At 39.0% G+C, this 15,632-nt stretch overlaps 1 protein-coding gene across 1 annotated transcript; it reads left to right on the top strand.

Moving 5' to 3' along the window:
- The first annotated feature begins 10,485 nt into the window (after nt 1-10,485).
- Nucleotides 10,486-14,115, top strand: LOC310951357 (galactose-specific lectin nattectin-like). Its single transcript, XM_083919552.1, has 6 exons — nt 10,486-10,512; nt 10,662-10,727; nt 12,320-12,406; nt 12,556-12,693; nt 13,396-13,504; nt 13,683-14,115. Exons 2-6 carry the CDS (start codon nt 10,662-10,664, stop codon nt 13,748-13,750), a joined length of 468 nt encoding a protein of 155 aa, XP_083775678.1. The 5' UTR covers nt 10,486-10,512; the 3' UTR covers nt 13,751-14,115.
- Nucleotides 14,116-15,632: the final 1,517 nt, after the last annotated feature.

Below are 15,632 nucleotides of genomic sequence, written 5' to 3'. Positions count from 1 at the left end.
TATATGATGATTATAAGAATTATTAATGAGGCTGACATGGCATAGGTTTAACAGGAGAAGAATAACAGTCATGTTCCATGTTTGACTATGATTCATTTTTAAAACTTAAAGAATCGTTTCAGTTGTATTAAAGTCTCTGTTAATACAATACTCACATGTCATACATTGAGTCACTGTAATCATTTCTGTCATGCATACTGTCACTCTGGTAGAGCATGTGGGAAATGCGGGATAAACTAAGCATGAAAGGACCCCTCTAAGGTTCATCTGAGGCCAATTCTAAGGACTGAGGAGTTGGACCAATCAAGCGGATATCTTCCACAGTTTTAGTACAGAATTGTACAGTGTTGTCTTGTTTAGTTCATAGTGGAAGGACACTTGTGGGTTGCCGGATGTAGGTTCATGTGCCTACACATGACTGACAGGATGAAGATACCCACTGTATTTGGCTAACAAACTGCTTAAGCCTTAATGTTTTTTGGCTTAACTTGTCCCTTTTTTCTTTCCAGTGTGGTCCAACCAGGAAAGGTTTGCTTCACAGTCAGTTTAGATCAGTGAAGACAAAGTACTCCAATGTGCATATAACATGTGACTATTACCATAGACTTTTTCATATCCAAATATATCCTTCAGGATGTCTTAACTGTTGCTATAAAGTTTCAAATGAATTCCAGCATCTAGGTAAAGGTGAATGTAACATCACAAAATGACACATAAGCAGTATTATATCGCGGAGGCATTTTCATCACCTTGGTTTGGAGGAGTAAGTGACTTTTGCTAATGATAAGAAGAACGTAGTTGCACATCTTCATATCTTGCAGTCCTACTAACTATTGTTTTAAGACAGAACTGATGAACCTGAAATATCCTTTTAACTTAAAAAGTTCCTTAAGCCAATGGAAGTCTAGATATTATAAATCAAAAGCCAACAAAACTGCCGTTGTCTGCTCAGCATCTTAAACAAATCAATAAGAAAACTTATAAATTACTTGAACAGCTGTTACAAAGTGCCAGCTACCGCATTATGACCATCCACCGCCCAAACTCTGAGAAGTACCAACCTGATTCAGAGGCCTGTGAATATAAAAAACAAAACACCATTAGCACTGAACTCAACTTGAACTTTTGTAGATTTGAGCTTTACTGTATTTCATTGGGTATCATTCACTTCCCTACTCACTTCCCTTTATTGCACTAGTAGTTGTTGTGAAGATTGTGGGGTTGTGAAACATGGTACTTGTGTTTAAAGTTGAGGTGAGAACACCAAATGTTTTCTAAAATAAATGTTTTAGTGTGGATATTACTTACATTTGATCCGATCCACAGTCCACTGGTCAAACAGAGGACCACTATTAAATACAGACTAGATGCCATCTGTGTAAAGAGGCCGTATATTAATGGAGTAGTGCACCACAGATATGTATCTGACTTGTCTAAATATGAACTTAAATTACCAAATAAAGGCACTTGTACAGAGTTATACATGAAAAAGCCATTTTGCCTTAAAGTGAAAACTAAATGTAATATTAACAAGTAAAAACTATTTTCTGTTAACAGCTGATGCGATGATGAAAGGCAGGAACGAGAGCCTCACCTTGCTGTGATGATCAGATGAGGTTGCACTTGCAGCAGTAGCAGGATGCAGGAGTGTCTTTGAGAAAGAAGCCCAGAGTTTATATTCCTTCTCTGGATGTTAGGACTAGATATGTGCAACAAGTCTTTCTTTGATCGCAGGATATTGTTGGATTAGGATAATGAATAATGAGTTTTCTCTTGGTGTGGACTAACTGTTTTAGTTATTATATATATTAATTATGTCGACAGCCTTTAAGCTATTAGCTACAACAGACACAAAGATCCCTTAGTTTACTTGCTTAGTTTTGCTCAGTTCCTTGATGCCTGTGGGATCACTGTTACATTATTTAATCCCACTGACACTCAACAATTGGGTCAAGATAGTCTTTGTTGTTACTTCAGACATTAAAAGAAGGTCTGTTCTAAGGCACGTATTAGAGCTGTTGATCAATCAAATCTCTTTGTAATCGAGTTTTCTACCATTAATTATTCCATCGATTAATCGAGTGATTGGATTGATTATTATTTGCATTATTTTGCAAAATTATATTTTATGTCTGGGGTATGCAGAGGTGGATTAATGCATAGGCTGGCCTAGACTGCAGCCTATGTGTATTTACTACACTGGGGGAAAAAATGCCTCTTATTAGGGCCATTAGAAACATTAAAAAAAAAAATAAGTCACTGATTGGATAGATATGGGACACATTTACCCAGTAAGCTGCCATCATGTGGCCGGGTTCATAAGGTCAGTCTTGTTGTCAAATGATCACATGACTCACTGTGACTACACAATACAGCAGCAACATGTCAGAAAGGAAATGTGACAGCAGAGCACGAAAAAAGAAAAGCACAACCACTGAAAGAACAACAGGACCAAGATTTACTGAAGGAAATTCCTAAATTGACAGGATTTTTTAAGGTTGCAGACTTTTCTGTTCTAGTGTTTTTTTTCTGATAAAGCATGATTAATAATGTGGGGGGTCCCAAACAAACAGTAGCCTAGGGGCCCCTGACCACCTTAATCCGCCACTGGGGGTATGCCTATTTGGTGTGGTAACCTAACAGGGGTGTGTGGTTGTGTGAGTGTGTATGTGTGTATGTGTGTGTGTGTGTGTGAGTCAGTGAGTGTGAAAGTGAGTGTGCACGTGTGCGTGAGGGGGAGAGGGAGAGAGAGAGACACGAGATGTACGTGTTGAAGGCAATACACTCGCAATTCATAATGCATGAATTCTACCTGACACACGTGCTTACCCAAACAGGTTTTAAAGACAAATACATTTATTTAGAAAATTAATTAGAGATAGATATTATCTGTACGAGTAACTCTCTCTTCCTGTTTACCGTAACAACAAACAACGTACAAAACTCCACTGACACATTTACTCAAACAAAACTATAAAGACTGACCAGGAAGGTAACGTTATGTTTAACATTGTCATGAAAAAATAATCATAGAGGCTTTCACAAGGACAGCTAACTTTACACATTCTCTTCCTGCTTCTCCGTCACTACAGCAACAGCCCTCCTTAAACCAGAACAGGTGCTCGGTGAAGTGGCAGACGCTGAATCATCGATGTTGTGGTAGAACAGTTCTAGTTTGCAGAGGACAAATTGCACCTCTTTGGCTTCTTTTTTAATTGTGAAATGATCTTCTGCCTTTTTCAGATGTAGTGGTGTGTATCCGCAAAAACGGTTTGTGTGGAACAATGATCCCTGAGCTGAACAGACCGCATAACGCGTGAGAGAGAGGAATCAAACAAATCATTGAGGTGCTTCGATGCATTTTTGTAATTGAGTAACTCAAATTACTCAATTAATTGTTTCAGCCCTAGCATGTATTAGTTTCTGACTCTGTAGAAGTGGGAAGACAAACTGTAGGTATGTAGAGATAATGTAGCCTAATGTCTTTTTAAAATGTTCACACACATTCAGACTATTCTATGTGATCTTTTTCTGACACATAATGTAATGTAACGTAAACCCAAGGAACCGTGAACATTGATGTGCGCTGATTTAATGTAGCCTTCTAGAGAGTACTGTATTTGTAGTGGTGTTGTGATTTGATTTGACAAGATTTTTTTACTTTAAAGTTGTTTATTTTGGAGTTTTTCAAGCCTTTTACTATATAGGACAGACAGTAAATGGGGTGAGAGAGAGGGGAAAGGCATGCAGCAAAGGGCCCAGGTAGGAGTTGAACACACGGCCGCTGCCTCGAGGATCTTCAGCCTCCTTACATGGGGGAACTGCTCTAACCACTGTGCCACCGACCGCTCCAGAGATAATATATTATTTGTAAGTAATGGTAAATGCTGCAGAAGTACAAATCTACAGATATTTAGTTTGATGTGAGGGCTAGATTACAGCAAGCAAATTACTTGGTCCTTTCTACCTGCCTTTCATTTCCAATATGCATATGTATGTATTTGATTTGGTTATTCAGTAATGCAAAATGATATATATTTTTTTCATTACTATTATTTTTTACTCGATTAACTTATAGAATAGAATGGCATAATTGGTAGAATAATCGGTAGAATGCTGCCCTAATCTCAACCACCTGTTCTCTCACCTGTGAACTTGTCGGCATCATCTTTGATCCAACATGTCAAAATTTTATATTTATTAATTCAGGGTGGAGTTTGAGCAAAGCTGTCTTTTGCAGGAATGCCCTGATGACATTCAAACCTGGAGGCTATCCATTACAACCACAGTCTCTGATCTGCTGGCCGCTCCTCTAACCTTAAGGCCACCACTGCCCCAACTTCAAATATCCTGGTTAAAAATGAGATGATCATCATGAGTAAATAGGCCAGAGGCAGTGCTGTACTGATTTGCAACTCAAATATGAAATATTGAATGCTGCAGCGTGCTTTGATATTTTAGACAAAAGTAACTAATTTTGTATGAAAAGTTTTTGTTTGGGACATTCACGGTTCAATATGGTAATGCTACTGTGCATGGGTCCATGAAGAAATGGTTTTCAAAATGTGAAAAAGAAAAAAGAAAATCACATTAGAAGAAGGTAAAAAATATTAAGAAGAATAGCCATAGAAAATGAAAGAAAGAAGCTTCCCGTTGAAGCATACAAGCATGCACGCACACACACACACACACACACACACACACACACACACACACACACACACACACACACACACACACAGACACACACACCCTTAGTTATTCAGCCACTGCTAAATATATCTTAGCTTCTGCAGATGCTTGGAAGTGTGTAACTAACAATGTTATTAACATATTTCCCATAAGACCAACGCCTAAACCAAAACAAAGCATCCCGTCTGTCAGGTCTTTGAGTTCTTTCACAAGCTACTTGATCCTTTTGTTTACTTAAGTGGCAACCTGCTGGTATGAGAAATGAAGTCAACACAAGTTCCAAAAACAACAGTTCTTTGAATGGCCACGTGAGACTGGCTCCAAAGAATCCCATGTTAAAATGCCCAACTTTACAGCAGAAATAAACTCCCTATAGCTAATTTTACTGTATGGGTTGTGAATTTTTACATAAATCACTTTTTAAAATAGTGTTAACTAACACTTAATGTCCTGCATAATTAAGGTTGTTGCAGCTTTCAGTGGCAGGTGGCTATCATCTCAGGAGTTTAACTTTAGCTGCACTGCTTTGCTACTGTCACGAAACCTCGTGGTGCATTGGGAATCATGTTCAGTGTTTCACCTACCATTATGGGGGGGCCCTGTCAAGTTAATTTTATTTTATTTTCTATATAGCGCCAGATCTCAACAGAAATTATATAAAAAAAAGAATTATATATTTTTAAAGGTCCCATTACCTGCTGCATTTCTTATTTGAGCTTATTTATTTTATTGTTTGAAGGTTGCCTTTAGTTCTGTGTTGTCAATCTGACAACTGTCTGTCTTTGTCTCTGTCTGTTGATGTTCGTCCTCAACAGAGCTGGGTCTTTTCCATGTTCCTGTCTGTTATAGGGAAGGTTTTCGTTGCCACTGTACTCTACGGGTAATTGGTGGGAAATGTAAATCATAAATAAGTCATAGAGTGTGGTCTTTACCTACTTTGTAAAGTGTCTCGAGATACCTTTTGTTAGGAATTGCACTGTGAGTAAAATTGACTTGAAAACTGAATTGAACTGAATTAAAATAATCGATAGGTGCAGCCTAGCACAAAGGCATCTGCTTCAAAGACAATGCCAGCCTGTCAACCACATTAAAAAGTTAGTGATGAGCCCTGCAGGATGTTGTGAGAAAATTCAAAGCCCTGAAAACAAGATGTTTGTGAGTTGAGGCGTTGGTCTTACATTTGTGAAATATGTTTGTGATGTTACTTCCTTCCCAGCTGTAGAGGCTGGGAATATTGAGCAGTGGCCAAATAATTAATGGTGTGTGTGTGTGTGTGTGTGTGTGTGTGTGTGTGTGTGTGTGTGTGTGTGTGTGTGTGTGTGTGTGTGTGTGTGTGTGTGTGTGTGGTGTGTGTGTTTGTCTTTGATGCAACAATAACACAAGACTACAATGGGAAGTAACTTTCTATTATTGCTATTTTTAATTCATTGTTTTTTTGCTGCTTCATTACAAAGGTTTACACTTGGTGTTCCTTAAACAAGGCCGGATTAACCATATGGGCAACTGGGCAGTTGCCCAGAGGCCCACGACTTCTAAAGGGCAAAGGGCAGTGAGGGAACAAGCAAAATATCTGGTTATATCTCGCTTAAACGTACGTTTAACTGTCCACCGGAGTCGTTGCGCTGCACATAATCTCTGACTGAGCTGAAACCCTCCCCTTATTGGTCAATCCGTATGAGGCAGGTCAAGGGTAATGCCAATCCACGTGCCCTGAGCAGGTCGCGTGACGTCAAGCGCCGCTATACAACACAACTCAAAAAATGCAAACATAGAGAAGCTTAGTGGGAGCGCTAAACAGAAATTAAAAAAAGGAGAAGGATATCAGGAACGCAGAAAATGTAAAATATATTCAGATAATAGGAAATTTCTTCACACTACTAAACATTAGCAACTGTTCTGCTGAGGCAGCATCCGTCAACAAGGACAGTTTAGCTAGCAAAGCACCAGCTAATGTTAAGAGGCCCGAGAGCGAAGAGCCCCCAGCAGCATCCTTAACCGACATTTTTATTGTGTGTGCTGATTTGGATAGTGTAATGTGTGTAGGGGAAGATCTGTTGAGAGTCCCCACACATGACATTGCAGTGACTGTCAGCGTTTGGGATTTTGGCAAATTGCTTTGTAAAAAACTGTTCATCATCCCAGGAGGGTGCAAAAACTGAAACTAAGACCACTGGTGTGTTCTGAAATGTGTCAGGCCCAGGCAGGAATGAGAACTCAGATGCGGAGGTTCGCGGATCAACACTGAATTTATTAACTTGACAGAAATGTGGCACAGAACAAAGTACAAAATAAAGACGCTTCGCCCAGGAGGAAAAAACAAAAAGCAAAGTGAACAAAATAATTAATTAAACAAGGACACTCCAACCAGGAGGGAAAAACAAAAAGCAAAGTGAACAAAATAATTAATTAAACAAGGACGCTCCAACCAGGAGGGAAAAACAATGGAAACACGAGAATTCAAAAACGCTACACTAACTTTGACAAAACAAGTAAGACTATCACCAGAACATGGAAACAATAAACCCGATGGCATGAACAAGACTGTAGAAAAACCGCTGGATACATTCGACTCAAGGCACAAAACAATCTGGCAACGGGACAGGGGAAAAGACACGGACTTTATACACATGAAGGGAGGGGAACCACAGGTGGAAACAATCAAGGAATCAGGGAATGACGTCAGACCTGTGACACAAGAGGAAAGGCAAGTGACCTGGAACGAGAGGAGAGTTATCTTTCAAAATAAAACAGGAAATGCACAAGACAAAAACCCAAAGACATGACAGACCACACCGCGGCGTGGTGTGCCCGAAACTATGACATAGCGGTCGTCAGTATCTAGGATTACATTTGTTGGCCCAAATAGGGCCCTTTTATTCTATCTGTAAATTTGTAATGAAATAAGTGGCTCAACCACGCCCTCTTAATTCGTGAGGTGTCAGCTGATTTGAGATGTGTTTCCTGCAGAAACATCACATTCCCCTTAAGGTGCTGTAACTGTTTCAAGACCTTACAGATTTTGATCCCTTTGTTCATGCCCTTAGTATTCCAGGAAATTAGATGCATCAGCCATAGGCACAAAAATAATAAGTCAGAATGACACTGCATGGCCTAAAGTATTCTTTAGTGAAGCGGAGGAAGAGAGTGGGGAGGAAGAATAAAACAAAACAAAAAAACACATACCAATCAGGAAAAAGCAACAAAAAAAGGGAACAAAACAATATCATTGTGACCAATCTATTCAATTCAATTCAATTTTATTTATAGTGCCAAATCATAACAAAAGTCATCTCAGGACACTTTACAGAGTAGGTAAAGACCACACTCTATGACTTATTTATGATAAACATAAATCCAACAATTCCCCTGTAGAGTACGGTGGCAACAAAAACCTTCACTATAACAGGCAGGAACGTCAGACAGACTCAGCTCTGTGGAGGATGGCCATCTGTCTTGACCGGTTGGGGAGGAAGAAAAGGAGAGAGAAAGAGAGAAAAGACACACAGATGTACAGAGAGAGACAGACAGACACACTTCCAGAGATGCAAGCAACCAAAGCGTAACAGTAACTATAATAATATTTATAGTAATGTGAATATGACGTATATGTTATGGCAGTTAATACAGCAGAATAGTCTGAGGTCTACTTCCATAGCAAAAAACATCATCTGAGCTCTTCAGCTCGCAGATAACAGCTAAACTGAGCTTCCGGGGTGTCTTCCCAAACAGTAACAATATTTGACACTTTAAGTCACAGAGAAAAAACAAATAGCAAAAACCATGTAAAGTAAATTAGCTAGCAGGGGACCCAATACATCTTAAGGCAGGCAGGCCATGAAAGCATTCCTCTACATCAAATAAGATTAATAGAATGCCTGCCTATATGAAACCATATATGTAGGCTGTATTGATGTAGGTCGGCTGCGGCCTCTCCACTGATTCAGGTAAGCCAATCACTCTGATGTTATTACGCCGGCTTCATGACTCCAGGTAGCTAACTTTAGCTAAGAGCTTAGCATTGCTCTCTGCTAGCGTGGCACTGGATGCCTCCAATGCCTGCAGGCGCTCGTCTTGTGAATTTGCATTTACCTCGAGGGAGCCTATCTTCTGAGCATGGTCAGACACTGTGGCATGGATGTGGTCCAGCTTTGCTTTAGCTTTGAAATGGAGGCTTTGAAATCAGCAGAGAGGGCTGTACGCTGCTCTTCCAGAAAGTTAGCAATGGCTGCCATGCTGAACTCGTCGTCTGCCTCATCTGCGGGGGCTAACCCTCACCCCCTGGTCATATTTCAGCGGTGTATCCGTCAAACGAGATAAATATTACTATTTGCTGTGACTTTCGGGGTCTTGAAACGTGAAATTATCAAAAGTTGCTCAAGCAAGACTCAACACACCTCTATTCCATCTCAGCCAAACCAACAGTCCCGTCATTGACATGGGCGGTCAGTCTCTAGCCGAGAACACAGGAGTCAAGTGCAGGCAGCTGATATTCAACACAGTACCATGCCCATAGACTGTAGAGCCTGAATCCTCCTGCTGCCCCAGATTAGCATCTAGTGTAAGTGCCATAGATAGTAGGCTATATTGCAAGCAGGCTATTTAAGTGTAGCTCTTTAATTAGCATAACAGAGCTAACATGTTGTGTTCCTAAACCATCTGTTGGTACCATCTTGTCACTTATAGTAACACCACCACAGTCCAGGTCAAGAGGATGGAGTTAGCATGCTAATCCTGACAATTAGCCTCCAAAGTAAAGTGAGGGCCAGTGGCTAACTGTCACTCAAGAGGCCCTAATTATTCATAAATTTTAACCTCCAATAAAATAAAAAACTAGCCTGGTAAAAAAAGAAATCACCCCCCCTCCGTGGTCAATGAGAAATTGCTCTATTATCTAACCTGCCCCTAGTGGCAGCTCAGACAACTGACATTTTTGGCACTTCCTTATTGGATCAACCTGGAAGTCGATGTGGTGGGAGTTTGGTTTGCATACAAATGTAGTATGTGTGGAATCACGTCGGACAGGTAAACAGTTAGCTTTACCCCTGACTGCTACGTGCAACTCTGATGTTGAAAAAAGTTCACTTGTCAAAAAATAAACACTCTGGCTTTTTGGTGTCCGTTGGATTAACACTGTCAGCTAGGTTTTAGCTTTGTGCATCTTCTTATAAACAAGCCTAGGACGGAAAGCAGGAGCACTCGAGCCACTTTCAGCCATGTCTGTCTCCATCACTGTTTGTCACTGTGAAACCACGCCCACTCTGGCTGCAGGCAGTGATGAAGCAGAGAGAAGCTGCATACAGACACGTTGCCCCACTGTCACACAAAGTTCAGAAAGTACTAATATTAATAAAACAGGAAATAGTATTGCTATGCCTCACAGGAATATTCTTCATACAAATATATACATTTCAAATCTAAAACCGGCCCACAGGAAACTTGCTCCAACTTGAGTCCATTAGTGAAGGAGAACTTTAATTCCTGCAACTACACAGTCTCAGGAGTGAGCAAATGCAAAAGTTTTGGTAAAACAAATGTAGGCCTGTGTATAATGTAGCTTGGAAAAAACTGAAAACTGGGTATTTTGCCAACTAGTAGTCAAACTGAAAATGAAAGCAGCAATCAGAGCTCCACCCTAAAATCTTTCTAAGAAAAAACATGCTGCATTTGTTTCTTTATTGTTGCAAGAGGGAAACGCCTAGGTCTTGAGATTTGAGGTTGACCTAATTAACATTCTATGTTAAGGTATAAATATATGCCACAACCTTTTCCAAAACATATTACTTTCTAAGCCTCTCTTTATTAGGCATCCTTTCAGGAAAGGTAATATCCCATAGAACTTCTTTCAAACTTTCAAATTTTGTCAATTACAGCTCAACTGTTTGGTCAATTAACCAAATGCTGGATATAGCTACCAATAAAATACGCTTCCATACCCACAAAATGTAATTCTATTTAATGCTTTTCCGCAGATGGCATCAGGTTTACGCTTGGCCTTCTTTTTCTGTTTGACAGGCGGACTGTTGATTTCAGGAACCGTAAGTAACATTTTAAGTTCTATTACATTTAGTATTATAAATAACATGAGGCAGCAAAGATAGGCAGACAGTCGATGGGCTCTTGATATTGATAGACCGATACATTGGCCAGCCGATATTATCCGCCGATATTTGCGTTTCTTAGGTGTATCGTGTCAGCTGATGCGGGCTGATGCGTTTACTGGAGACACCTTTTTTAGGGTTCAATAAATGTTCCTTCCTTTTAATTGAGACTTGTTAGATTTGTTATCATCATTGTGTAATTTTTATGATGTAAATTGAGGGAGCAAAAGTAGTATCGGCTCCAAATATCGGCTCAAGAAAATTGGCAGTCCGTATCGGTCATAGGCCAAGGCTGATAAAAAAAAATCGGTATCGGTATCTGCATTGGCACTTAAAAAATCCATATCGGTCCAACACTAGCTCTTTATATAGATTAATTTCAAAACCTCTAAAAACACCCAGACTGAGTATTTTTTCATCCGTCTTCTTCTCATTCAAAGCCCCCTCCACTCAATAATGTGTTTTTTTGTCACTGGAGTCTTTCTTTATGGATAGAAGGGATGTTTGGAACAAAACTGAGTCCAAGATACCTGAAGCTGTTGACCTGTACTACTGTGTCAGCTGTCTAATATGTGAAATAGTGTTGCACAGTAAACCAATACTAGAAAGATACCACAGTACCCAGCCTTTGTGAAACAAACAAAGGATTATCTTATGAATTTAATGTAAATTTATTATTAATCAGAAGTTAATGTACTGTTAATGTTTTTCTGCTACAGGAAAATCAGATTATTTCATAATCTTTTTGAGAGCAAACAAGACAAATGAACCAACAATAAGACCCTTGGCATACAGACATGCTTGTAACCACATTGGCAACTCAGTTACCGATGATAATGATGATAATAATAATAATAATAATAATAATAATAATAATAATAATAATAATAATAATAATAATGATGATAATAATAAGAAGAAGAAGAAGAAAAAGAGGAAGAAGAATAGTATTGAAGTTTAAGCATAATTTATCCGTCTCTGCGAGGGCTTTTAAAATTTGACAATACCGGGCCTGCCCTCTTAAAAAAAATCCTAGGAGACACTGAAGGTTTGCATCTTTATGTTTATATGAATTTGAGGCAGATTTCTTTCAATCTAATCTTCAAACATTCACTAAAATCTAAATCTAGGCAAAAGAATCGATTTCCATTTACCTTACTGTCATGGTCCATCAATCAATCTTCAACCACTTGTCCCTGTCGGGGTCATGGGGGGCTGGAGCCGATCCCAGCTGACATCGGGCGTGAGGCAGGGTCCACCCTGGAGAGGACGCCAGTCTATCACAGGACACATAGAGACGAGCAGAGACAGACAACCATCCACACTCACATTCACACTTATGGGCAGTTTAGGGCTTACTGTCATGGTCCACAATTGAATTGGGTTAAAACCCTTTATCCTGAGAGTTAATTCCAAGATGATTTAACGATTGTGTTTGTTCATGTTGACAGTCAGTGGTCCACCAGTACTCAAATCAACAACCTTCAACAACCAGCTGTGACTTATGTATGCTTGGGTGTTGTTTGCAGTTTGCAGGCTGCCTTTCTGGATGGACTCCTTATGGCTCTCGCTGTTTTGCCATTGAGTACAGTCTGAGAACTGCGGCTGATGCAGAGGTAATTAGTTAATCCGTCTTTATTTGTCTACAGATTTTTCATGATATGATAGCTATTTAGAGCCTGCTTGTTTTCTCTCCTCTCTTTCATCTCATACTTCTTCCATATTGATTTTGTATCTCAGTCTTTCTCTTCATCTCCCCAATCAGCAATACTGCATTAACCTTGCAAGGGCAAACCTGGCCTCAATCCACAGTTACTGGGAACACCAATTTGTTAGGTTCCTGATTTACAGACACTTTCACTCATTTCGAAGTGCCTGGATTGGGCTGAATGATGGAATGCAGGTGAGACATTTTTAGACTTAATACTTATTAGACATATTTCCTTATCTCATGTATTATCTCTTACAACAGAATTACCGACATCAGACAGAAACAAAGATGAAAAAAAACGCTAATAAGGGAAACTTTTACCGATTTTAACTTTGGACATAAACAAATATCCGAATACCAAAATTGAAAACCAAATACCTAACCAACAAATGGATATCCGAATAGTTGAATATTCGTTGTCCCGCCCTACATGATAGGCATGTATACATGGCGTTGAACTTTACAAAACAATCCATTTAGCTATTGCCATGTTTAAAAAAATAAGCAGTCTGGAGCCCTGCCTTAAGGGCAAGGAACAGGACTGCTCCATCACACAACCATGCATTTAAGTTGTGAGGAACTGTTTAAACTGTTATAACTTATAAATAAATGAATGTGTCTGATTTGGCTCGATTGGCAACAATGACTAATCCATGACACTGTAATTGTGTTGCAATGATGGGGGGAAAAGGCCCATAATGTTTTTACATGTTAGGAAATAAAGAGGCAAAAAGCCTTATCAGTCTCAGTTGAGAATTTAAAGTTAGATACTGAGCAGTTGGATTCCTTTGCCCAGTCATTAAAGCCAATTATGCATTTTAAAATAGGAACCCTAAATCCACTAGTAAATCAGAAATCTGCAACCTCTGTTGAGAAATCATCTTTCTCTTGCAGGAGGGTAGGTGGATGTGGACTGATGGATCACCGGTTAACTTCAGATTCTGGGCTCATAGGGAGCCTAACAACAGAAAAAATGAGGACTGCACTGAGATTAACTTTCGAGGTACAAATATTTCTTGACTTCCTGGTGGTATTTTTAAGAAACACTAATAGTTGTATAGCTACGTGTTGTGTCCTACTATTAAATACGCCTGTCTTGATTTTCCTCAAGAAATAACACAAGAGACATCAAAATGAACTTTTTAATGCTGTTTAACTCAGTGATTCTTTACATCTTACAGGAGGACGCTATTGGAATGATTCACGGTGTAATGAAAGGAAGCCTTTCGTTTGTGCCATGAGACGCTGATGCCTGCCACCGTCTGCGGTCACATGCTCTAAAAACGCATCTGATGTTCTGCTTTGATAGCTAAAATGCTCCAATGATTTACTTCCAAAGTAATGCTTCCAAATCAGTAAACAGCAATATCGCTCTCCTGATTCTTCACTCTGAATTCTTTCAAACCTGTTACTGTACTATACTCACTAAACTCATTTAACCTTGATTAAAAACGTATTCTATGAGGGGAAAAAATAACATTCATTATCATATTATTCAAGGTATTCCTGGGGATTTTCTTTTTGTTTACTGTCATTAACACAATTTAAAACAGGTGGGGGAAAAATTAATGTGAAAACATACTTCACCAAAATAAAAATGATTTGAAAACACAATGATATGTTATTTTAATGAAATCCTTCTCCACTTTCCTGTGTAAGTGTGTGTCTATTATAATTAAAGTTCAGGTTTATTAAGAAAACTAGCAACTGTGAGAATAATCTATTTCGGCCCAGGCTTTATCAGGTTCACCTTGTGGGCTCAGGTGATCATTCCTCAGAACCGTATCATCCATTAAAAGTAGACATTCCTTCGGTTGAATACTACCTGTAGCTCAGGTCTTATGAGCTGACTATGAACAATGAAGTGAGCCACAAACATAATCTGGACAGAGACAGCCAGCCAAGTTGAAAACTGAATACCTAGCCAATGAAAGAATATCTTAATATTTGGGTCCAGCTCTAGAAAACACACATCTCTATTTATTTATGCTGAAATGACAAATCATCACCGCCTGACTTAAACAGACTTGAAATGTAAAAAATCATGTTACCAGGGGCTTGAACTTTTTTTAAATGGTTGCACTGGTGCGCCTAACTTTTACATTAGGTGCATCCAAAGATATTCACTGTGTTTTTGTATTGTATTGTACTGTATTTTACTTGTTCATTTTTTGTTGCAAGTTTTCATACACATTAGTAATTTAAAATATGTAGATCAGGGGGTTTACCTCAGTTGACTTGTTCCTGGATATCTGTGGGGTCGTGATGATGTTATCTGATCCCAAAGACACTCACGCTTCTTAAAAAGCTTTATATATAGGACTTCCGATTATGGCGTCTACCTAAGCAGCAGGAGGTTTCTGAGCTCTGATCTTGTGTGCTCCTTTCGCACAAAAAATGCCAAGAAAGAAACCAAATAACCAGATTAAAACGGAAACAGGTGGCGATGAAGACGACAACGCTGGGATGGACCACGCCTCGGTGAACGACAAGGTGGATTTGGAGGATGCTGATGAGGCTCACCAAGACAACGGTACTAATATTTTAGCAGCCTTTCGTTTAATGAGAGCTGACTAGTGATGCAAATTATCTTATTATAATTATAATAATTATATTATTCATTAATCGAAAGTTGTTTCATCTTATTGATCGATGATCCATTAATTGATAAGTGGCAATTCTTCTGAGAAGCTGAATTTCCCTCTGAATAGGTTAACTGTACAGACCTTTTCAATGGAATTCCATTACTAGGCAACAGCCTTGGTCCTTGTTAACTTCCTGTCAGTTGATGTCGTTCACATTCACTGCAACAGGAATACAACTTGGACACATTTAGAATGTTTATGTTTACAACTTTGAAAAGGTCTATACGTAACATGCTAAGTAAATGCTATCTTCCTTATGATATAAAGAAAAAATGCAAATCATATTCCTTAATCACTCACTTGAGGGCAGGGAATGAGGCATTTTGGTAGCATATTAAACATATTCTGATATATTAATATATTCTGAAATATTACACAGGCTTTTTAACATGAAACTAAATTATGCATTCTCTCATCTGTGACATTGGAAACATTAATAGAAGCAGCATAAGAAAATCATTCCTGAATAGAAGAATACAATACTAT

The sequence above is a fragment of the Echiichthys vipera genome (genome assembly GCF_963691815.1).
Source record: "Echiichthys vipera genome assembly, chromosome: 9".
Lineage (NCBI taxonomy): Eukaryota > Metazoa > Chordata > Actinopteri > Perciformes > Trachinidae > Echiichthys > Echiichthys vipera.
This window is presented reverse-complemented; position numbering and strand designations above follow the sequence as displayed.